Source organism: Siphateles boraxobius, unplaced genomic scaffold (genome assembly GCF_051911475.1).
Source record: "Siphateles boraxobius isolate OS27281-9 unplaced genomic scaffold, OSU_SipBor_1 77, whole genome shotgun sequence".
NCBI lineage: Eukaryota > Metazoa > Chordata > Actinopteri > Cypriniformes > Leuciscidae > Siphateles > Siphateles boraxobius.
In genome coordinates, this window is record NW_027509205.1 from 18,998,837 (window position 1) to 19,024,352 (window position 25,516).

The 25,516-nt window shown below is 37.7% G+C and overlaps 2 protein-coding genes across 4 annotated transcripts in view; one reads left to right on the forward strand and one right to left on the reverse strand.

Moving 5' to 3' along the window:
- The window catches only part of cdh24a (cadherin 24, type 2a), a 95,196-nt gene extending 81,158 nt beyond the window's left edge, over positions 1 to 14,038 (forward strand). The window contains exons 7-14 of the mRNA XM_077218739.1: positions 172 to 428; positions 2,327 to 2,463; positions 3,121 to 3,242; positions 6,340 to 6,457; positions 6,955 to 7,281; positions 9,224 to 9,428; positions 11,545 to 11,896; positions 13,125 to 14,038. Of these exons, the coding sequence (XP_077074854.1) occupies positions 172 to 428; positions 2,327 to 2,463; positions 3,121 to 3,242; positions 6,340 to 6,457; positions 6,955 to 7,281; positions 9,224 to 9,428; positions 11,545 to 11,896; positions 13,125 to 14,030 (2,424 nt within the window). The 3' untranslated portion in view covers positions 14,031 to 14,038. The remainder of the gene's footprint in view (positions 1 to 171; positions 429 to 2,326; positions 2,464 to 3,120; positions 3,243 to 6,339; positions 6,458 to 6,954; positions 7,282 to 9,223; positions 9,429 to 11,544; positions 11,897 to 13,124) is intronic.
- A 3,769-nt stretch (positions 14,039 to 17,807) lies between these two features.
- mdp1 (magnesium dependent phosphatase 1) lies at positions 17,808 to 25,087 on the reverse strand. 3 transcript variants are annotated; one of them, XR_013198267.1, is made up of 8 exons: positions 24,968 to 25,087; positions 23,421 to 23,484; positions 23,212 to 23,319; positions 22,954 to 23,061; positions 22,627 to 22,712; positions 21,885 to 22,543; positions 19,901 to 19,935; positions 17,808 to 19,454 (listed from the first exon to the last, which is right to left on the reverse strand). XR_013198267.1 is itself a non-coding variant. In XM_077218084.1 (6 exons), the coding sequence occupies exons 1-6, from the start codon at positions 24,999 to 25,001 to the stop codon at positions 22,461 to 22,463; spliced, it is 483 nt and encodes a 160-aa protein (XP_077074199.1). In that variant the 5' UTR covers positions 25,002 to 25,087; the 3' UTR covers positions 18,401 to 22,460. The 3 variants fall into 3 exon arrangements, 1 of the variants encoding a protein (XP_077074199.1); XR_013198266.1 differs by having other exon boundaries at positions 17,808 to 19,935; XM_077218084.1 differs by having other exon boundaries at positions 18,401 to 22,543.
- Positions 25,088 to 25,516: the final 429 nt, after the last annotated feature.

The window sequence follows — 25,516 nt, forward strand, 5'->3', positions numbered from 1 at the left end:
ACGGGTGCAGGAATGAAAAAGAAGTGTATGTGGGAGTTTCAACATCTCACTGAAATGAAAAGATATTTTAGAGCGCCTTCTGGAGCCAAAACACAGTATAAAGAATGCTGGCATATGTGAATTTCAATAAATGAGTGTTTTATGAGGATGTGTTTTTTTCTTCAACACCAGGCCGTGGACTATGAGAGGCGAAGCACCTACTCTTTCACTGTGGAGGTGCAAAACCCAAACGTGGACTCGCGGTTCCTCAGACGAGGTCCGTTTAAGGACCGTGCTATGGTGCGCATCACGGTTCTGAATGCAGACGAGCCGCCGAGGTTCTCCCGCTCTCGGTACCGGCTCGATGTGTCGGAAAACTGTCCTCCGGCATGTGTGGTGGGGAGAGTGGCCGCCGTGGACCCGGATACAGGCCTCAGTAACAACATAAAGTAAACACACTCTTTTTACCTTATTTACTCAGTATGGTTTGCTTTTATACTGTAGTCATACATGTAATTAGCTGAATCTCACAATAACACATGTAGGTCACATTTCACCCCAAAATCAATGAAAAATGCAAATATTTTGCATAAAGAAAATTAGGACTTCTAGGAATGTTACATTGTTTTGTATACATGACAGTTAAGCACATTTTCCCTATATTCTCATTATCATAATGTGTCTATAAATTTAACTTTTTGAATTTTTGAGTGTGCTTTTTATGATTTTAATGACTTTTATTTAAAAAAATTTTTATTAAAATTCATCAGCATAAATTAAAGGCAGCATAGACAAGTATTTGTATTTATGAGTGAGTTTCTTTGATTATTCTTTTATGTCCCATGGACATTGTATTTACACATTAAAGCTATTTTGGAAACTTTTCACCATTTATTTGTGCTAGTTTTCAAATTAATTGCATGTAATTATTTATTTGTTTACCCAACATATGAAGATTAATTATACAAAAATTAATTTGTATTTTTAAAACTAGTTCTAAAATAAGAATTTTTTAAAACTAGTTCTAAAAAAAGAGATTATAAATCATGACTACTATGTGTAAAATTGCTATGCATTATTTTTGCATTTTTACTTTTGCCACTATAAAAGCCTTGTGATAAAAGGTTGTGACAAAGATCAAATATTTTAAACAGAATAATTTTATTGTGTATTATTTTCAATTAAGCTGTCATTATCAAATTATGCAAAAAGTGTAAAAAAATTTTATTATTTACAGGGTTCCAACGCCATTTGGAAAAGTATTGAATTTGATTTGAGTCATTTCCAGGTTGTGTTTGAGATTTGTGTTTTTATTTCAGATAGGAATTTCCACAAATTAATTTATCATACAAGCAGAATGTTTTCTTTGCAAAAGTTTATGATTTATTGATTGTCAAACACGACTGAATTAATTCAAGGTGCACATTTTCACTACACAAAACAGTTTGTTTTTACCAAAGCGACTAAGCGAGTCTCTTTTGAACTTCACTCAGACTGTACTTTGCTGTTTGGTGATCGTCCCACATCAAACCACATTTACAGTATTAAACCGATGTGTCAGAGGTGAATATATGGAGGTTATAAAGCGTTCTAGGTTTCTTCTCATCATATACATGCATGCTATCACTTTGAGAAAACCAATGGAGGAAAAAAAACAGAGAAAATAAAAATATTTACAGGTGACTGTACCAAATATAATGCTGAAAATAATACTGTATGAACCATTTATGTTAAATATGGTCTCGACTCAATTGTATTATTTAATTGTGTATATGTAAGGATACAATGTTATTAGCCTTATCAAAATAAAGGAGTATCTTATTCCCCCCAAAAAATGTATCCCCACCATAGAATGCTAAATATTGAGATGTGATGGAAATTACATTTCTTGGCTCTGAAAAATGATGTCTAAGATACAATTGGACAATCTCCTGTGATGGATGTATATGCACTGTCCACAGAGAAAGAAAAAAGTAGTGGGAGTGTAAAAGTGTTTATTTTCTACAAGTCCACAAGGACAAAAGTGCCCACAGATGCATGATGTGGGTTTTTGTTTTGCATTACAGTAATGAGAATGAGATTGTATATCACTTTAGAGTTGAAATATCACCTGGACATGTTCTTGACAGGTTCTTGTGAGTTTTGCCCATACATTATTATTTACATTATTATAAATACATTATTATAAATATTGCATCATGTTTCTGTCTTTCACAGGAACTATGTGGGCTGTTTTCACTTAACCTGCTCCTTTTTACTTGCTAAACCCAGTTATTGATGCACTGGCTCATTTATATCTTCTAATCTGTCTGGCCTCCTTCTTTTATACCTATCCATTTCTTCTCAGGTACTCAATTGATCCCGAGTCAGACCCCGAGGTGCTCTTCCGTATCGCCTCTGACAATGGTCTCATCACCACAGCTGTGGAATTGGATCGGGAACAGGAGCAATGGCATAACATTACTGTCATTGCCACACAGAGAGGTACCAGAACTCCTCGCATTCACTCTTAAAGGGACATTGCATCAATTCTGAGCACTTAACAATTTCACACAGGTAGCAGCGTGAAATCGGTCCACAGGAAAGCTATTACTTTTGCAGCGGCTGTGAACATGAAAGCTCATGGCAGAGACACGTGCAAACAGAAAGGGAAGAGAAAAGAATGATCGAATGGAAACTCAAATTGCTTTTGAGTCTGGTCGACACGAGCTCAAGGTCGCCCGTTTGCGCTCCCCGTCGGCCCTCATAAAACACTATCTTGCATCCTCAGAAGTGACTCTGAGAATGGAGTGGATTTGTTCGGCTCATATTCAGTAATTACTTTCGTATTAGACACACGCTCTGAGTGCGATAAGTGTGGCTCTGTTATGTCTTTATATAATGTCATATTCTGAACATCAGATGAGCGAACGATGACGTTCGGGCCACTTCTGGTCGTCATGTAACGTTATGTCCCAAAAGAGCACAGAGCGTATGGAGAACAGTAAACCAGACAGATTGGAGTTAGCTTCTGTTTTCATGGTCAGTAAGATTTAGCTGACCTACTTGGGGCTTAAAATCTTTTGATTTCTAAATTCCTTGCTTTTTTATATAAGTTACTTCTCAGAATTTCCCATCATGCTGTTCTTTTCTCTTTCTTAGACAGCCCCAACCAAGTTACCAGGGTAGCGGTTGCCATAGAGACACTGGACATCAATGACAACGCCCCCGAGCTGGACCGACAATACAGCACTGCCGTGTGTGACTCGAGCGCTGCTGGACAGGTCAGTGACCAGATGAAGCCTGCTATGAGAAGATTCTACAGTCCACTTTGAAAGATTATTCTTGTCAAGAAGTCCCCACTTACAAGGAAAGACTTGTAAAACAACCTGAAACATATAGATCTAAAACAAAATGAAATAAATAATATAAATTGTTGCCTCACAACACCTGTTAACAACGTTAATATTGTCATATTGGCTAAAAATGGTGGCAAAACAATATGATAAAATAGATATGTGTATGTAGATTATGATTGTTTTTAATGTTTTTTTAGTTTTTGATGTGATGCCACTTCTCTAATGTAATTGCCCCTTGTGGGATTAATACAGTGGTTAACTTAACTTAAAATACACCAGTGTTCAATAAATTAGAATATAAACAGGTCAATTGAATATCTGAGATGCGTGATTCTGATAGGTCAGTAGCAGCGTTCTGCATTGAAATATTATTGGGTAATTAATCGCTGCCCCAGGCAACAGATTTTCTACAATAGCTGTGCCAGCTTTATGTTTGTTGTATCTATTCCTTCACGCATATTAAAGTAATGAACACAAAATAAATCCCTTCAGAGTGAGACCTATTTCTGATCACCCTGTCAGGGTTTATTTTGCAATAATGATCAGCTGCAAACTGTCTTTTATTTATAATACTTTCTATATCTGACCAAACTAGTATGGTAATCTGACCCTATGCAATCTTGCAAAGAGATTTGATTAACAAAGGCATTTCAGAACAGCAACATTTCAATTTAACCGACTGATGTTATTAATGATGCCAGTGCACAATGAGTCAGCCTAATCACGACGTGCTGTTAAAGGGGCATTCGGCAACTCTAGCCATTTCTTGGCTGATTTTCACTTTTGTTGTCACATGTTTTCTCAACGAGCTCCCCCTACAGCTGTGGGGCGTATATTTCACAACACTGTCGTAAAAACACCTCCTCCCCCTCTCTCCCGCTGCTCATGTGCTTTTGTTATTATCGGACCCGTAAAGCAGTTCGATTTTCCTGCTCATTCTCGCTTCTCACAAGGCTTCCTATTTCCAACTTACTGGGACGTTAGTCCCCATGTTGCAAGGTTGTTTTTTCCTACTGAGAACACTGGGGGGAGCCAGGCAAGTCACCATTTTCACCAGAACAGGTTAAATCTAAATGATTTCTAAACGGTTTTATTAAGTTGAAATAGTTGCAAAGTTCCCCTTTAAACTGCTAATCTTTGCTGTTCAGTGGCACATTTTTTAAAATTTATTAATGACTTATTTGTGCAAATCATGAACACAGAAAAAATAATGTGCGCACATTGAAATTACAGCTCCAAAAATTTATTTATAAACAGTGAAAGTTTCAACCAAAAAGGTCTTCATCAGGGAAGTGTGAGATGCAACACTTTATGATCACTGGTGATAAACATTAATTAGAAGCACACTCAGAATACGTGGTGTGTTAGTGTAGCGACGGCCAGCTAACAAGGGCTGCGGCCTTTAGTGTCCTTGTTAGCTTGCCCGCATCCCATGCTGGAAACGCTGGTTGGAATCTCACTAGGAGATTCCAGGTTACATTGGTGCATTGGGGGTTAGTGTTAAAGTCCTTACACACAAAAGAGTCCGAAATTCTTGTTTGAAATTTTTGCATGTTAAAAAATCAATCACGTTTACACACTGCCTCTGAAACGTCCGTCAGTCATAAAAAATGTTTTTCGTATTTTGCATTTTGAGTGGTGTTTTGACAATTCAGAGCCACCGTACAAGCGAACCCCAAAATCCAGAACTGTTCAGGATCAATTGGTTCATGGAAATTGATGTTCTTCATTATAATATGTGGCTTCAGTATCGCTATAGCAAAGCATCAAACTGAGCCACTGACATCCTGAAGTTTACTTTGAATCACTCGGGATAATCCCGCAGCTCCTTGATAGGGAGGTGGAACTTTCTCTTTATTCTCAGGATTGTTGGATAGACCCAATATTTCCTCATTCTTTTTATCTTTTTAAGAAGAGCGAGGACAACAAAATCATCCTCAATGCTTGAAGACTCTATTTTATATTGTTTTGCAAATTTTTTCACAGCAGATCAATTAATACGCATTGGACTAAGTGTGCAAGGTTTCTGTGCGTGACGAATTTTTAGGATGACGAATATAAAAAAAATATATATATTTTTTTTTTCGAAAGTTTTTTACATACGAAAATTTCAGACTCAGTGTGCAAGGACCTTTATCATAGGCTAGATATTAAGAGCTGAGAAGTAAACTTCACTCCCCTGGCCTCAAGAGGTGTGCTAGTAACTGATGCTAAAGGCTGTGGTCTTTAGTGTCCTTGTTAACGCCTTCGCCTCCCATGCTGGAGACGGCAGTTTGAATCCCACTCGGAGCCAGCGCCGCCGCTCCCACCACGCGCATCACGCGCTGTGCGTAGGGCACCAAGTGCTGAGGGGGGCACCAAAAATAGCCTAATGAAAAATCAATCATCATATTATAGTCATAATAATTATAGTGCCGATATTATTTCATTATAGAAATATTATTAGGCACTTTTTAGGGAAGTATAACAAGACAGGCGGAACAAGAGTATTTAATTGCTCTAGAAAGTAACGATGGTGCCGCCGCCGCCTCAGTGTTCCGTTGGATTGCGCGTTAAAAAGTTAAAGTTAAACCGGCAAAAATAAACGTTTTTTTTTTTTCCCGGGGGCGGGGGGCACCATAAAGGAATTATGCTTAGGGCACCAAAATGTCTAGCAGCGGTACTGCTCGGAGCGATGCAAGTAGAACCAGAGGGGTTAAATTGGTGCCGTGACCCGGGTAGGAATGAGGTTTGGGGGGGAGTTGGGGGAGTGTAACAGAGGCTAGCTAGTAAGAGCTGTGCGAGTAAACCTCACTACCTCGGTCTTAAGAGGCGCATTAGCGACTGACACTAGAGACTGTGGTCTTTAGTGTCTTTGTTAGCGCGCCCGCCTCCAATGCCGAAAAACCCCGGCTTGAATCCTGCGGGGAGAATAGAACCAGTGGGATTACATTAGACTGCAAATCCTTGCTGTTCAGTGGCGAAAAACCCCTGACTTATTTATGAAAATCTTTGTATCTGTCTTTCTCCTTTTGCGTTCCAGGTGGTGCAGGTGATTCGAGCGATAGATAAAGACCAAAGCAGCTCCAACTCTCCCATCCACTTCAGTATTCCCGCAGAATCCAGCAGTGCACTCAACTTCTCCATCAGAGAGCGAGGAGGTGCGCTCTCCAGATATCTCCTGTCATCCATCCGTCTTCTCTTCCCCATCAGTTTTCCTCATCGTCCTCCCCGGTCTCTGTCCAGACATATATCCTCCTTCATTACGCTCATCCATTTATCTTTTTTGTCACATTCTGCTCAGATGAACACAGCAAACTCTGTGCTCCAGCAATCCTTTCTTTCATTATCCTGTTCTCCGCTTCAATCTGCTGGTTTCTAATTTTCACCCCAGAATAAAAAATTATTCATCATTCATTTCTCTCTAAACCTGTATGCTGTTATTTTTGCTGTGGAACACAAAGGGAGAAATTTGAGAAATCTGGTGTAAGGAAAACATCTGTATTATATATTATATAAAATGGTATAATATGATAATAATATAATAATTAACATAACAAATATAATTGTTACATATACATATATATATATTTATTTAATTTTTCATAATGAGTCACTTGACTGATGATTGTTTATGGTTTATTTCTTTTGCTTCCAGACCACACGGCGAGTCTGCTGCTTTTGTCGTCCCTGAAGGCTTTTCCTCGCTCTTCCTCTTTACCAACTCTAAAAATACCCATAATGCTCCATGACGGTGCGTCAGACCTCAGGAGCACAGGAACGATTACCGTTACGGTGTGTCCATGCCAAAACGGAGGCATGTGGGCAGAGGAACAGAAACAACAAACGGACGAGAAGGATAAACCATCTTTGCCGGACTGGGAGAGGCAAGCGGCGTGTTTGCCTGTACCGTCAAACTCCTCGCTGCTGGGAATCAGCTCAGCCGCCATGTTGGCGATCCTGGCCTGTGCGTCAACTTTTCTGGGTCAGTTTTGATTTTCAGTCCATTTCATCAGATTAATGTTTGCTACTCGCCCTTCGCTCAGCCTCTATAACTGGCTGGTATAATGATGTGTTGTGGCTACATCTGTCCATCATTCCTGTCTTCATCCACCATTTGTTTCTTTCATATATGTATGTTTTTGTGGGTCGTTCGAACTTTCCACCAACCTGCCTCGTTTTTTTTCTGCTCTGTTTGTCAGTTGGGCTTGCTAATGAACATGTTTGGGTTTGATTTCTGCTCTAAGTCAGTCATAATAAATAGCACTTGATGAGTGCTGACGGCATCGTATGACATTTTGAGATAGTGGAACAACATTGTCCCTCCCTCAAGATACCCCAAATGACATTGAACACTCAAACCCCACTAAGTTAGTAAGTGAAAGCTGGAATGGACATTTTCTACAAATACACTTTGATGTCTTACAGTGTAGCCAAATGACAACATATAATTTTCCTTCACTGTGCAAAAAAGGGGCAGTCTTTTAAGTAACCAATAATACACTGTTTTAAAACCCCATTACTCCTTCAAAACTCTTTACATGGACCCTTGCTGAAATGCTCCACAAATTGCTTTATTAAACACATTTTGATATGTTGCTTGTAGTAAATCATTACTTTCATCAAGTTATTTAGTTGCTGTTGTTAACAACAGTTAACAGTTGTTGTGATCAACTTTATATAACATCGTTTTACACAAAATTAGGAAAATGTGTACTGTGCCAAATTGAAAAATTGCTTAAAATTGGAACCATGCTAATGTATTTTCTCAGTGGGAATTTTATAGATATTGCCATTAGTTATGTTATTACATTTTCTTGGAAGTGTTTACCATGATTTAATTGCATTTCTGCAGAAATGACCATTTTCATTTGTATTTAGTTTTTTTTAAGCCAAAAATGAAAAATGAATAGTGACAAAAAGCATTTAGGAATGACATGGAAGAAACCTTGGAGAATGATTCACTAAATTTTTAGTTTTAAAGAAATTTCAATTTAGTATATTATAAATCATTTTTAAGATAAAACTATTTGTTAGAATGCGTTTAAGAATAAGAATACGTTTAAGAATAGTTTTTAAACCATTTTCCCTTGCCGTATGGCAACGTTTCCCCCATTTCTTTCCCTTAAATATCTTTGAATATATTTTTGTTATTATAGCTATTTTTAAACTGACAGTTATGAATCATTGCATCAGAAGTTAGCACTGAAACTAGAATAAATCAAATTGGTAACTTTGAAGTACCTGATGTATATTTGTTCTGACTGAAGACAGCTGTTGGTGAACTAGATGCAGGTTTTCCTTTAAAAGATTGAAGGTTTATTCTTTTAGGAACAATATTGAAGAAACATTGAGGATTTTTTTGATTAAATATTAATTTAGTTTAAGGAGATATTAATAATTTTTAAAGAAAGATTGAGCTACAGACTCGCCAAATCGCAATGTTTCCTTTTGTATCTGTTATTCAAGCTGTTTTATGTCTGAAAATTAAAGAGAAAAATATTCCACTGTTAGAACACAATGCACAGTTGCACACATTACTTAGCTAATTAGCTATCTAAAATAAGATGTTTAACTTACTTAGGTTGACTTTGAACAATTTATGAAGGTTACACACCTTTTGTTACAGATTATTAAAAAAAAAAAGAATAATTATTATTTATGTATTTGATCTATTTTGCACCATATTTAGCCATCGTGTGGCTCAAACAGTGGAGAACGGTGCTTAGCAACACCAGGGTCATGGGTTCAATTTCCAGGGAATGCATTAATTGGAAAAATAAATGTATAGCATTTTTTTAATTCAGTGAAAGTCGGCTTTGGATAAAAGCTTACATTGATTGTATCTGTGTATTGAATGTACATGTACCTGTGGAAAGTGGCTGTAACTTTCTCTGGTTTTTTTCTCGCTGTCTTTTGTCCGATAGTGGTGGCTGCTCTTTCGCTATCGTTGCGAAGGCAGAAACGGGACACTCAGTCTCCTGTGGAAGATGATGACATCAGGGAGAACATCATCACGTATGACGACGAGGGAGGCGGGGAGGCGGACACGGCCGCATTCGATATCGCGGCCCTGAAGAGCGCCCCCCAGAGCATGCGCAGGGCACAACGCCTTCGAGACAACAACAATATGTGAGTGTGTTTGTGCGTGTGTGTGTGTTTGATGCTCACATAAATAGACGTCTCATTTCATTGTTCGAATCGCCTTGGTTTAATGCTGCCACTATCTGATCTTTCAAATCACATGTAATTTCTTGACATTTGGTTTAGAAAATGCCATATTATATTATTAGCCCATGTGAATCATTCAGCTGACATTCACAACAAACACAAACTTGTGTATCTTTCTCTGTAATCTCTGGTTACTCAAAATACGTTTAGTTGTTCAAAATGATGTTAACTGTTTATCTGATTAATGAGGGCTCTGTACTCAGGGGTGTGTGTGTGATTTAATGAGCCTTCACATGCAAATCTGACAGCTGTTTCAGTGCAAAGTTCATCTAGTTAATATTTATGCTGTTCAAACCCACACGGTGTCCTCTATCCATCATATTCCTGTTAGATGTCATTATAATACTCCTGGGCAGGTTGACGAAATTACTTCAAATGCAACTATTTTTAAAGATACTGTACAACTGACAGTTTTTGAATCGTTGCATCAGGAGTCACAACTGGGACTACAACAGATATTTCAATTGAAACTAAACAACTTACTGGTAACTCAGAAACATCTGGTTTTGGTGAAATAGTTGGAATGCAGGTTTCCTTTAAAAGCCCCATTAAAAGCTTAGAGCTGTACAGTTTTCTTGAATTTGGTGATGTATTACCCAATTAAACAGAGGGGTTATGCAATATTTGCATAACTAGCCTAAAGGCTTAACTATGGAAGCCCATTTCTGCCACATAAGAGACATTTTTTCGAAACTATGAGATAAAAAGTAAAAGCTGTAAGATACTTTTATTGGCTAATGTTGAGATAAAGTTGAAATTGAAGTTATAATTATGACAAGTCAAAATATTAGACTAAAGGGGGTCGCACACCGGACGAGAAGCGCAGCGACTTTAAAATTAGAGCACATTATTCTCTATGAGTGTGTACACACACCGGTGGCGCCATTCGACGACTGTCCGCGACGCCCAGCAACGGTTCACGGCCTTGTTCAAAATCCTGCCACTTACATAGTTTTATATTTAAGTTACATTATATTTGTCTCAAATCGTCGTTAATGTACTGACTTCACCCTGTGCTGCAATATACATTTAGTTTTACATTCATTCACAGAAATCAGCTGATTTTATCGGATTTTCAGGTGAGATTCTCAATTCATTCAGTTAACGGACGCTCTGAGGTAAAGTGTTCAGACTGCAGACTCAGCAACGATTGTATTTAATTGTACATTACAATCATTACATAGTACAGACAATATTTTAATTTCATAATGTCCTTAAACATAACAATATTGCTGGCCATAAACTGAGAAAGTGCGCGTCTGGTGTGCGATACCTCGAGTTGTCACAGACGCGACGCTTCTCATCCAGTGTGCGAACCCCTTAAGTCGTAATTATTATGAGATAAAAAGTTGAAATTATGACAAACTAAGTCACAATTAAGAGTTAAAAAGTTATGATTCTGATTTCTTATTTTTGTCATATTTTCGACATAAAAATACAAAATATGACATACTATGTCATAATTTTGAGATAAAAAGACAAAATTGTAAGATAGTCAAATTTTGAGATAAAGTTGAAATGGACAGTTATAATTATGACAAGTCAAAATATTAGATATAAGTCGAAATTATAAATTACGAAAATTATGACATACTAAGTCATTATTAGGAGTTAAAAAGTTGGCATTTTATCTCAGTTATGATGTATCTTATTTCATGTCATATTTTTTACATTAAAAGTCAAAATTATGAGATACTATGTCATAATTTTCAGATAAAGTTGAAATTGACAAAGAGTTATAATTACGAGAAGTCAAACTGTCACAATTAGAAACAATTATGAGAAAGTTGAAATGGACAGGCCAAGTAATAATTCTGATTAAAACTTTGAAATTATGACATAAGTCTTATTTTTGAGTTTGAATTTCTCTTTAGGTCATATTGTCAACTTCATAATTATGATTTACCAAAGCATGATTTTTTCCCCCGTATGTGGCAGAAATGGGCTTCCATACTTACAGTAACTGCTATAATAATCAAACAATTATAGTTTCTTAATCTCTGTTTTATTATATCAGGTATTCTCAGGATAACCTGGACAGCATCAGAACCTTCAGCTGGAGTCAGAGTTTGGGTTTGGACCCACGGCGTCCCGTCTCTGCACCCCTTTACGGACGCTACTGTTACACCATCCAGACCCTTCCAGCTCCGAGAAACAGACTCGGCCTCGACCTCGCCAAACTGCCATACGTTCTCCCCGCCAGCCAAGGCCAGTCCCGCGGCCCTTTAGAGTCCGCTTCTATGTTTCTTGACAAAATCAGGGATGGATCAGAATGTAAAGGACCCGACGGATCCACCGACAGCATTCCGAAAGAGAGCGAGACAGGAAGTGAGGTCATCTCTGAGAGCCACACACTCAGCCAGGATCAGGTAAACTAATATTATCACTACAATCCTATAGAGCGCAGCAGCAGGGTTCTGGGAGTAAAAATCCCAATTACTGTCTTAATAAACGAATAGATTTTTCATTTTGATTTATAATCTTACCTACACAGACCTACGATGAGCTCTGGAGTTGGTTAGCTATGAGATGTGCTTCTTTTAAAGCAACAAATCAGTTTGATTTAAGGTCAAATTGACAATTTTTCTTTGAAGAATTAAACTACCCATAATCCCGAAGAGACATCCACCAATCAGAGAAGTCGCTGTTGCAATGGAAATGAAAAAGCAGTGATCAATAGTGAGTTCCTATAATCTCAAACTACTTATATTTGTATATTTCTGAATATTTTGCAATAGCCATACAATATATCATTGTATAGTTATAATAATAAACTATATACATAAAAACATTTATATTAATTTTACATAGTAGATTTTACATCATGCACAGTGCTTCTTGGGATATGAAGTTTGATTTAAAATACTTTCTTTGATTTAAGTCAAAGTTTGAAATGTGATTAATCTCAGAGATGGTTGGTAAGCATTTATTTAGTCATTTTTTTAAAGATGCACATGGAGAAAATGAACAGGGAAATATTTATGTTGCCTTCAAATTTGAGGTACAAGGAAGTTTAGGGTTCAAAAGTTTAGTGTCAGTAAGATATTTTTTTTATTTGAAAGAAATGAATACTTTAGAAATGAATTCTTCAGCAAGAACATTAAATTGTTCAAAAGTGACAGCAAAGACATTTACACTGTTACAGAAGATTTATATTTCATATAAATGCTGTTCTTTTGAATGTTCTGTTCATCAAAGAATCCTGAAAAAAAAATCCTCAAAAATATGAAGCAGCACAACTGTTTCCAACACTGATAATAAAAATCATCTTCTTGAGCAGATATTATACTGATTTCTGAAGGATCATGTGACACTGAAGACTGGAGTAATGATGCTGAAAATTCAGCTTTAATCACAGGAAATCTATTCTATATATTCAAATAGAAATCAGTTATTTTAAATTGGAATAATATTTCACAATATTACTGTCTTAAATGTATTTTTGATCAAATAAATGCAGCCTTGGTGAGCAGAAGAAATCAAAAACAAAAAAAAAGAAAACTTATGATAGAGCATATATAAATATGAAGCTATTAAAATGGCTTATGGTTTAGATATTTCATGTTCCTCACCATTTTCTATTGTTTTCTTCCTCAGTCTGTTCATTCAGACCAGGTTCTGTTCGTGAAGGGCTCCAGTTCCTACTCCGAGGCTTCCAGCTCTTCAGTGGGCCATAAACCGGAGTCGTCCCCTCACTGCTTGACCACGCGGGCCTCCATTTCCACCATCACCACGGACGACTCCACCCCCGCCTCGGCTTTGGACAAGAATGGAGACGTTACTCCCATCAGCACCAGCCAGAGCACAGCCAGCCTCGTCGCCACGGAGATGCCCTTCAGAACGATGGAAGGAACTCTTCTGAGGGGCGGCGGAGGGGTACCTGTGACCGGGACCACGCTTCTCTACCCAGAAGCTGTTGGGTTAATGGGCTTGTACGGGGTGGGCGGGCAGAACTACGTGCCACGCCTAGTGATGCCCCTCCCAGGAGGGGCGGGGCTGTATGAAAGGGGGTGGGGCTTGGGGAATGGGAAGGTTGGACAAGCGAACTCGATAAGGGCAAGCAGCGATTCCTTGACTAACAGAATGGGCGACTTCCTGCAACATCGGCTTGCCCTGGTGACCTTTGACCCCATGCAGCCGCCATACGACTCACTGCAGACGTACGGATTGGAGGGGGGCGGCTCTCAGGCGACGTCTCTCAGCTCGCTCGAAAGCGAGGCCGAAAAAGATGCAGAGGGACAGAAAGACAGATTCGAGGAATGGGGACCCAAGTTTGACAAGCTGTTTGATATTTTCAGGGAACGAGCGAAGGAAAAAGAGGATAGCAGAAAGCACGAGGGTGACTTCTTAAACGATGAACTCCAGGAAGAGGAAACGAACAAGACAGAGAGTGAGACAGAAACGAGAAAAGAGGACAAACCGACTGAGTCGAACGAGACACGGCGGGTCGAGGAGGAAAACATTGAAGAAATGGAACGAATGCAAAACAGAAAGAGACACTAAATGGGAAATGGAAACAAAGAGAGAGGATGTGATGTCACATCGAGAGCGTTCAAAAGCAATAAGTGCTGAAAGGAGCCAATGAGCACAATCCGGAAAAAAGAGAATTTTATATGGACCTGCCAAAAACTAGTATGTCAGTGTTTTAGAGGAGCAGTCGGTCTTATGTAAGTCACTCGCTCAGTTTTTACACTCGTCCAGCCACACACACACACAATACAATCTTTATCTTAATAAATCTTTTATTTATTTTCAGGCTTAAATCTTAGATAATGTTGAAAAAGACAACAGACGCAGCGCTCTTACAATCTGCTCACTTGATTTAAAACAGTATCTTATCGAATTATTTCTCTGTTATTTTAGTATATTATTTATATATTGTTGTATTATTTATAAATATTTTGAATTAGCTTGAATTTTTATATTTTTAGTTTTCATTTTAATTCTAGCGGAAGTTTGAACTTGTCATTTTTTATATTTCTATATGGGTTTAATTTATTTCAGATTCAGTTTGTAATTACTTGAGCTTAAATCAACTTCAATATATTTCAGTTATTTGCCTGAATAAGTAACGTTTCTAAGTTTAGTTAAAAAAATGTTTTCAATGACCGAAAACGACTTTTATGTTTAAGTTAACAAGAGCAACACTGAATTACGCCTGGAATCTTGTTTCTCTCCCTAATGAGAGCACTTTAAAGCTTTTTCTCAACTTTTCTGCACTTCTGATAACTATTTAAATCCTTGCTGAGGGGTAAGTGAAGAAAAGAAATGCTGAAAAACATTCGTCAATGTTTTAAAAATTCCATAAATGACAGGAATGTTTCAGTTATTACAACCTGCACTCTTAGAAGAAAAGGTTCTATATAGAACCTTTAAGGGTTCCGTCAGGTGCTTCATATACTGTATAGAACCTTTAATGAGTTTTTTTTATTTATGAGTAAAATAAAGCCTGTGGTAAACAAAACGTAATGATATTTTGACGTTTTGTTGTACAATGTATATTACACACCCATACCAAAAACATGAATTTTGCAGCAGTTATGTTTAATTTTGAATATGTTTTATAATATGTAACTCATGAATTAAAAAAAACAACATTATAAAACCCCACTGGCAAATCTTGAAGGATCCATGGTGAATTGATCTTCCGGGTTGTGGCATCATCCCTGCATCACACAACTGTGCAATCATTTTAGACATTTCTCCTTTTTGCATACAGTAAATGGTCCTTTAAAATTGAACAAAGTTCTAAATAGAACCCAAATTAACCTTTTTTTCTAAGACTGTGTAATAAATTGTAACAGTCAGGCTCCAGAAGTAAAAACTCCATTCATTTTCTCTATAGCCGTCAGCTTGCATTATTTTAACTTATTCTTAAAATAATCGTGTTTAACAGTGGAATTCGTGGTGAAAACTACATTACCCATGATGCTGTACAGAAAATTCCACCAATCAGAGTCGCCACAATCAAATTTTGCCAAAAGAGCTCTTTAGCTCCACCCACTCCCATGAAGCACTGCGAGTGACGTAATCAAGAATCCGTTTTCTCTCTCAAAATACTTAAATATTTGTGTGTATGTGCATATTTTATTGCATTGCAAATAAAAAATAATAATAATAAATAAAAAATAAATATATATATATAAATTCAACATTTGTAAATTAGTAGTTTTATATTTTTCCAATGTTTTTAATTTGATTATGCTGTTTGCAATGCTTCATGGGATTGTATTTTTGTCTGATTTTCAAATACTTTTTTTGCTTCAAATCAAGGTTTGGCTCATCGTTGATTTGATCAAATCACGTTCATGGCTTATAACGCTTTAACAAAGAATTTTTTTTTAAATGCCTATGGGAGAAATGAATGGAAAAAATAGTCCTGGAACGAACGCCTCTGAAAAAGTGGGTGGGCACTAATGCACTCTATATGTAAGTGGGGATTTGCCTTGATTTTTCTTTAGGTCATAGCATAAATATGAGCTGTGAGATCACTAAAATAGGCCCGTCTCATTCAGCAGACACACGTTAGCAGCACACGTCTTAGCCGGCTCTCTCAGCGTTCTCGTGTTACACTTAAGTTAATAATTCACATTGGCGTGACAAGTCAAAGTTATGAAACAACTCATTTTTGAAATATTGATTTCAGCCCTGCAAGCGGCATTGTTTGAAAAATAGGTCTCATGAAATATGTACATTCGCTGATAAATTCATATTGACGCTTGTGTATTAATAAGGCAGCTCTCTCACACGGATTTTGATAGCGAGAAAGCTAAGCTGTTTAAAATGGTTCGATAAAAGGCTGTTTTTACTAGGTCACCGCAACCACACACACGTCAGTGCATAGAGATGATTTGCGCATGGCTTACTTCTATCTGTTCTTAGATCAGTTTTCCTCTGTTCACTAGTCAGGGTGCTTTGTCTGGTTCAGCTGAACTTCTTTTACCCCCTTCAGTTTTAAAGGAAGACCTATGCAACTGAAACTCTGAGAACATTAACTTCTGAACTGAATGTGATCATGTTTCATGTGTTTTTTTTGGCCTGTACGCTGTATGCTTTCTCACGTACAGATGTAAATATCGTTGGAGAACTGACAAGCTTTTTTGGACATGAGAGTTTATGTAAATCTGAATCTGTTCATGTAAATGTTGAATACAATCCTAAAAACCGAAGCAGAAATATCCTGAGAATTTCCTAACGTGTTGTATGGTCTCCTGTCAAACTGATAATGAACTGTCATCTGATGTTTAATAAATGGTGTACAGTGAACTTTGGTAAATGTGGATGCACAGAAGTATGACTTCATTTCTTCAGTAAAGCACTTAAAAAGATGTTCACGCTGCTCTTTTCCATGCAGTGAAAGTTTGCAGAGATCAGGTTGGACAAAAAGCACCAAAACAAGCATCATAAAAGTAGTCCATATGACAACTGTCTGAATAGTTTTATCATGTTATTGAATATGGGAATGTTAATGTATTTGGTCTCGGTGGACCAGATCTAATACACTGATGCTGCTACAGAGCAATATGGACTTTCTACTGCTAATAAATACACAGACTCGCTGCTGTAAACGTAAGAAATGCTGCGGCTCCATGAATAGACATACATAAATCCTGTAGCAGATCTAGACAGGTGGAGCTGGGGGAGGAGGAGGGGTTCAGAGGAACTCTACAGGACTAGCTTACAGCAAACAATCAACCAGACTATTTAAATGTTGAGCAAGCAATCTCATTGGCTGCAGGATCAGCAGAAGCCAATCAGGTTGTGCCATGCTGTAATGATCTGATTGCTTGCAGATCGCATGCAAAGGACCAATCAGCCTGTGTCCTGTAGGGTTTCATGACTGAACTATTACTAATTTGTAATGTGTCATGTCTTGTGAAGTCATAAGATTTTTGTGATGAACAGATTGAACTGCAAGTCATAATTAACTGAAAATGTTAATTTTAATAATATAATTTGGGCTTATTCATATTCAAAATTGCCACAATTTCGATGCACAAAAAAAAAGAGTTTGACCTGGCATGATGCAGATCCTTGAATATGTGCAACAGGTATTATTAAGCAGGGTTATTATAGTTATATATATATATATATATATATATATATATATATATAATGTTGTTAGTTAAAATAACTGTTAATTGAAATAAAAATAAAATATCAAAACAACAAAATGACTAAAACCTATGTAAAATTAAAATGAAAGCAGATTTCAAAAACTAACTAAAAACATTTTTTTTAAAAACTAAGTTTCTCAACGATACTAAAATAACACTGTTATTAAGATTTGAAAGCAATTTATTCCACACAAAAAAGTATTGCATATTATTTACATAAACTTCAGATTATAATTACATTCAAATAGGAGGAGTGAAAATGTCACTGACTGCACCCAAGCATGTTTTGATTTAACAATAAAACCTGTTTTTCTTTGGGTTGGGTGCTGTGAATCACATAACTGAATGAAATGTGTCAGATCCACCTCGAAGAGAATTGTTTAATTATGATAGCCTAACTTTTGACCGGCGCACATTTATTTCAGTCATCGTAGTAAAGGTTCTGTACAGTAGATTCATGGCATGCATTTTAATTTGAACGTTTGGTTAATTATATCTTCCATGTTCAATCTGTCAATTATCATAGATTTAAAAAAATATATTTCAATATGCGTTCCACTGAGAAACTTTAAGTTTGCTCACAAAACGTTTGTTCCCATTAGAAACTTTGCGTTTCCTCACAAAGAACTCAAAATGTTTGCGAGTGAACACAAAGTTTCTTGGGCGAATGGAAACATTTTGCGCGGGAATACAAATTATCTTTTTCTATTTAAATTTTTTTTTTTTTTTCAACATCATGTCCCTTTAGGGGCTCCGTCATAGTCACATAACGTTTATTTTTTGTATTTTATAATGGTGACAGTACAGCATTGGGCAGTGTTACAAAAACAAGACTTAGTGTTTTAATGATGAATGTTACAAGGTCCCTGCATGTATCGGATATGAAATCATACAATTTGGATAAATCTGAATATTTCCCAGGTTGCCAGATTGTGTATCTTTAATGCATTGAGAATAGAAACATTTATTAAAATGAACTTTTTAAAAGCCATTAAAATGACTCAACTCAAACACGTTTTTAAACATTTATCATATGCAAAGGATTTCATTTAGCGGTTCATTGATACCTTTAAATTTATATTGTCTCCACTCTCCAGTCCGTAATTATAATCCACTGCATACATTTTTAAGACAGCATGAATTATTAAAATCACTTTAAGATCAAGCATCAATCGACAGACACCACAAACTTCCAAACTACAGAAAACGCTACTGTCTTGATCTGACATGGACCGCTGTGATGTTCGTTCGGAGAATGCTAAAGCTCACATCACATTTATTGCACTGTCACTTCGCTTTCTACACGAGACGGAGGAGAAGAAAGAGAGGAAGAAGCACGCTTTAGGCTTCAGACCTCAGGATGAGAAATCCAGATCAAGTGCATCTTTCCTGTCTCTTCAACTGTGTGATGTGCAGCACTTTCTGCTTTTATCTAAACAAGTTGTCAGCGAGACACAGAATCACTTATTCAGAAGAGAGGCAAAGGCACACCGCCAATAATATACCGGGAGCCGTAATGCCGTTAAATTAGAGGAAAAGGAGGCCAGCGGGCTTTTAGACCTTTAGCGATGTGGCCCGCTAAATTATTCAGCAAAACACACAAACCGCCACAGAGAGATAAAATGTTATTAAAGTTTAAAGCGACTATACCTTCCAGACAGTATTATCTACTGTATGTAATTCCCGTGGCTTAACTTTGTTTTAAAAAGACAGGTGTGTGTGTGTGGTGTGGTTGCTAAATCAGATATATTTATATTTTTAGCCAGCTGAAAATGCCTAGCTGTGGGCGCTTGAGAGCGTTTTGGCAGCGCTGCGTTTTTTTCAGTTGACAGGATTCGTTGCTATGATACAGAATATCCGCAGCACAGTTTACTTGCAACTGATTTTGCAGATAATTTGTTTCATACTACAAATTTATTTTTCATCCATTTTGTTCAGTTAGCTCTGCTGGTTGACGTCGTTGTTCAGAAAGAATGTTGTGACAGTTGGTCGATGTGATATTTGTCCCACCCCTCCTCCACTGTGATTGGACTAATGGCTGTGTAAAAAGTGACAGTGATGAGCGCTGCGTTTTACCCAAAGTTGAACATTTTTCAACTCTCGGCGACCAGTAAAAAACGCCGAACACTCAGCGCTTGAGCGTTAAATACACGCTCAGCGCCTGAGCGTTAAATACACGCTTAGCGCCTCGTTACGCTCATGGCGTTTAAAAAACACGGCGCTCCCATTGAAAACAATTGGAATTATACGGCAGACGCGTGAAAAAATGCTTTGGTGGACACACGGCCTAACTGTGCGTTCACACCGCCGCCGGCGAGAGCGTGAAAAGTGGCCGGAAGTCATTCATTTTCAATGCGAGCTCCGGCAAGGGCGGCGCGTCTTGGACGGTGAGAGCGGCGAGGAAAGTTGAAATCTGGTCAACTTTATGGTAATGAGCTATGACGCGGTTCGGCGGCAACCAATCGGAATGTAGAAGTGCTCCGCTTGAGAGGATTCCAGAGAACGCAGTCCTGTAAACTTTGGTTCCGACCACATTAGTTCCCAAGCAAAATAGAGGAGACGTTGATAATTTGAATTTGATAAGAAGGCGCGTAACACTATTTATAGGCAAGATTTTCGCGCTAATACACTTTTTTTTCTCCGGGAATGTAAATTAGAATAGAACTTAACCATGAACACAAAAGCCACACCACACACATGGCTTTTAATTGGTTTATTTCATTAACAAACATGCCACTAAAATTGTTAAGTTCTTTCCATCGATCAATTTTCTGCAAAAATAACGATCGACATGCTTGTTCGCTTTGTGGCCCCTTTAAAGCAGAACTAAGTAACTTTTTTACCTTAACCGAACAGCTTTGGAGTCATTGTAATGTTTATATTACTGATCTCGTGTTGAATGGTGGTCGTCTCGCACCCCCCTGGTGCCTGTGAGCCGCAAAACCACCCTTGCAACTTTGGGCCGGCAGCCCGTTAGGAAGTATCGTGTGATATCAGGTCTCGCGAGGTAACAAATTCCTTTACGGCACTGCACACGTACACGCCCCCATCGAGGATACGGCTAGCTATAAGAACAACTATCGTCCCATGGCAAAGCTGGCATATAAGAAGCAGAAAGCTAGAAAAGCATTGTCGGAGGAACAGAGAAAGAGGAAATGGCAGACTGACCGAGCGAGGAGTCAGACACGAGTAAACATCGGACCTGCGTTTTCAGAATGGCGAAAAAAAACGAAAAAAGCGAGTTCGGAAGAGTCTAGAAAAAGGTAACGAGAATCTGACAGCACGAGGAACCGGACAAGAGTCCCACTCGCTCAGTCTTTCACTGTTAAAGTTGATTCCTGCGATTATCATGAGAACAGTTGTCAATATCTCACATAATTATCAGGACATAAATAAGCCTACATGTTGTAAATAGTGTAAATGAGCGCAATTTGCAAACTATTATGATAAATTGCAATAATCATGTCTAACAACATCATACCGGACATTGTTACGAAATCAGGGCTCTCAAGTGTCACGCATTGAGCGTGACAGTCACTCATTTCGGTCTTTTGTAACGCTCTCCAGCCACACATTGTATTTCTCACGCTGAAAAAACTATTTGTAATATATTTAATATGCCAAAACTCTGGCCGCGCCGCTCTCACTGTGGAACCGGCAGGAATCAAGCGCGTCTCTTCTGGTGTTGTTCGTCGAGCTACACAATAGCCAATCAAAAATAGCACTATTGTATCTGGGTAAGATTTAACGCAACAACCAATGACAAAAATGTATCTGTCGGCTGGATGTCACTCTTGCCTGTCTTCAAAACTTGAGAGCCCTGCGAAATAATGCGACGTACATGATACACTTTATTTGTGTCATCTGGCATTTAGGCTCAGGTAAGCCTAACGCGGTAGGCTACTTTATTATTATGAAGTGCAGAGGCCGTGAGTGCAGATACGCTCTGCGTGAGTGGTGTTTACGACAGTAACGTTAAATACAAGTACTCTACAGCGACTCTAGGGATCGCTGTTTGACAAAAACAGAAATCCTGCATAGTGCCGCTTTAAATGAAGTTTTAAAAAAGATCAAGCATTTGATCTACGTCATAGCATCAGAGCGTCCACGAATCTTTCCACGGCGTCGCTGGCAGGGCGGCGAGAGCAAATTTTGCTGCTCTCGCCAGCAGCAGTGTGAACGCACAGTTAGGCTACAATATGAGTAGCCTACAATAACAATTTGTAGGCTTGTTGCGAACGTCCGTGTGCCTCCCATTTTTTATGACCACGCGGACAAGTATGCGCGGTCACTATAGGTTAAAACCACGAAAGTGCTGGAAAAAGCCGATCTACTGCGCATGCGTGGAATGAGAGACAGTATAAATACAAGTAGTCTGCGTCCGTGCTGTCCGCAGCTGTCCATTTACGCATTCAAACCGGAGTATAACCGAACCTTTAGACAGACAGACAGACTAGCGAGAGATGCACATCAACTTAACTTTACTGTTCTCTGCTGACATCAAACTTGGAGAGGAGAGAACACAAGTCTGCCTGATTGCTGTTCCCGCAATTCACTCTCGTGGTGTTTTTTTCTCTCTTTTAGTGACCAGATGGATAGTTCTGCTTAATTTTCTCATCGATGTTGTAAACTTTGATTGACGCGCTTTGACATGAGGGGGAGACGGGCCTTGAATAATCTGCGGGGTCCTACGCAACTTGTGTAGTGTGCGTAAAAAAACTATCATTGAACAGTTGATCACACAGATATAACCACTGAAAACGACAGTCCTAGTTCTCTCTACATGTCAGTTTTTGGGATTGTTCTTGAGACGCCGTCACTGCTTCTTGCTGAACTGCTCCAGTGCTTTATGGACTATGTCAGAGGTCATCTCATCACGAACCAACACGCAGTGAACACCTGAAAGAGCGGGAAACAGCTGATGATTCAACCAGATCTCCATAAAGGTTTGAGTCGGAGAATGAGCCGAGAGCGAGACCTACCCAGCCTGCCCACCTCCATGATGTTCCTACCCTCATCATCAAAGAACATCATGTCAGAAAACTGGACGCCGCTGTCAGCTTTCAGCCTGGAGACAGAACAACAGTCGTCAGACGGTCTAAGGTAGCACACACACACACACACACACACACACACACACACACACACACACACACACACACACACACACACACACACACACACACACACACACACACACACACACACACTGATGCCACAAAAGGCATTGCTATGGGTTAACTCGTGTTCTGATTGTTTCTTCAGCGTTGCTATGTGGTTGCTAGGGGGAAAAATAGCTCATCCTGTACCTTTTAAAGTGAGTGACCTTTGACCCAGGGTAGATCTCTTTGAAGGAGATATATTGGTTGAAATTATAGAGTGACAGCAGCTGATTGGCTCCCTCTGGATCAGTGGATCTTTGAGAAACAGAGAAAGACTGCAGCTTTGATATATATATATATATATATATATATATATATATATATATATATATATATATATATACACACACACACATATATATATATATATAGATCAGATGATATTCTTCTGATTTGAAATCTTACCGTGATGCAACGGCGATCATGAATCCCTGACTATGGAGTGAGCTCAGGATCGTTTCAGTATCTTGATAAACGGGAACAAAGGCAAATCTTGAATCTCGTACCGTTCCGCTGGAAACGTGTCAGCAAAGAAACAACAGCAAAAACAACTGGGTAAACATCTTTACATCAAAACAACAAACAATGAATGAACACTATAGCTAAACACAAACCTGTCATCGATGTGAAAAGGAGGATCAACATGAGCATCAGAATATAATGGCCAGAGGGTGAAATCTGAAAAATAAAATAAATAAAATCTATATACACACACACAATGCCGTTCAAAAGTGTGGGATTGGTACGATTTTTTAATGTTTTTAAAAGAAGTCTCTTCTGATCACCAAGGCTACATTTATTTAATTAAAAATACAGTAAAAACAGTAATATTGTAAAATATTATTATAATTTAAAAGAACTGCTTTCTATGTGAATATATTGTAAAGTGTAATTTATTCCTGTGATCAAAGCTGAATATTCAGCATCATTACTCCAGTCTTCAGTCACATGATGCTTCAGAAATCAGTATAATATGATGATTTGATGCTGAAGAAACATTTCTGATATCAATGATGAAAACAGTGCTTAATATATATATATACTTTTTTGGGGGGAAACTGTTATAATCCCCCCCCCCCCCCCCCCCCCCCCCCAGGATGTTTTGTATCAAAGCTGAACTTTCAGTATCATTATGTCACATGATCCTTCAGAAATCATTATAATATGATGATTTGCGGCTCAAGAAACATTTCTGATTATTATCAATGATGAAAACAGTGCTTTAATTTTGTTTTTTTGGAAACTTATAATTTTTCCCCCAGGAACTTTTGATGATAGAAAGTTAAAAAGAACAACATTTATTTGAAATAGAAGTCTATTGTAACATTATACACTACCATTTGGGGGTCAGTAAGATTTTTTTTTTTTTTAAAGAAATTAATACTTTTATTCAGCAAGGATGCATTAAATTGATCAAAAGTGACAGCAAATACATTTATAATAGTACATAAGATTATATTTCAAATAAATGATGTTCACTTGAACTTTCTATTCATTAAAGAATCCTGAAAAAAACTACACAACTGTTTTCCTCATTGATAATAATCAGAAATGTTTCTTTAACAGCAAATCATCATATCATAATGATTTCTGAAGGATCATGTGACACTGAAGACTGGAGTAATGATGCTGAAAATTCAGCTTTGCATCACAGGAATAAATTACATTTTACAATATATTCAAACATTTATATATATTCAAATTCTCTGTTTTGTATTTTTAATCAAATAAATGCAGCCTTGGTAAGCATAAGAGAATTTGGCTTTCAACAACATTAAAAAAAAACTTTCCGATCCCAAACTTTTGAACGGCAGTGTATATATGACACTATAACATTGTATTTTATTTCTGATAATATTTATCTCTCTCTATACAAACACACACAGACCACCCTTTTTACAAAAGGTCCAAATAGTTTTGACCATACAACATACTAAACTTACCACCACCACACATAGATAAAAAAAGACCATAGTTAGTACAGATATTGTTAGAGTAAAACTTATTTGGAATCAGCCACAGGTGTCCTCAACATATTCAGTGCTGTCTACAATATGAAAGATCACATAAGGAAGTGTATTTATCCTCTCATTTACTGAGGCTTATAAAACCATACAGTTATTCTCAAGTAAAACGCTAAAAATTAACTTTGGAAACTTACCAAGGTCGAACACAATTAATTTCGGTTTAGACATCTTTGATTCGCGACTGTCACGGAGAAAAACTTAACCGAACTCAAACCAAATGAACTGAACGGAACTCTTTCGTTTACCGGTAATGCGGAAGTGGCGTCGTGACGTCATCGACGCGTAGGAGGTGAAGACAAACAGCCAATAAAGACAAAGAAAAGTATGCTAAAATAATACATATTTGACAAAGAGAAACACATAGCTTCAGTTTTTTGAAGCTCTGAAACATTTTGACAAACTCACATAGAAATAGAAGGGCTCACATTTTTTCCCATTTACAAGTGTGGATATGTCCATCAATAAAACAACATTTACTACATCAGAGAAGGGTGAATTTAAATCACACTTAAAAAAAATTATAGGAGGAATTTTTACTGTCCCCCAGCTATGCATGTCATCAACCTAAAATTTAGAAGTAAGAATAGGTGATAGTGTTTCAGGAAGAGAAGAACAGAAGTCACAAGGATCCACTTCAAAAATGAAATAGTTTCTGTATAAAATCACTAACTGGGTAAATCTTA

Excerpts from the sequence above, each read along its gene's own strand:
- mdp1 (XM_077218084.1), bottom strand. The coding sequence starts at position 25,001 with ATGTCTAAACCGAAATTAATTGTGTTCGACCTTG. Across the intron at positions 23,062-23,211 it reads ATGATCGCCGTTGCATCACG|ATCCACTGATCCAGAGGGAG; the intron begins GTAAGATTTCAA and ends TGTTTCTCAAAG. Across the intron at positions 22,544-22,626 it reads CATGGAGGTGGGCAGGCTGG|GTGTTCACTGCGTGTTGGTT; the intron begins GTAGGTCTCGCT and ends CCGCTCTTTCAG.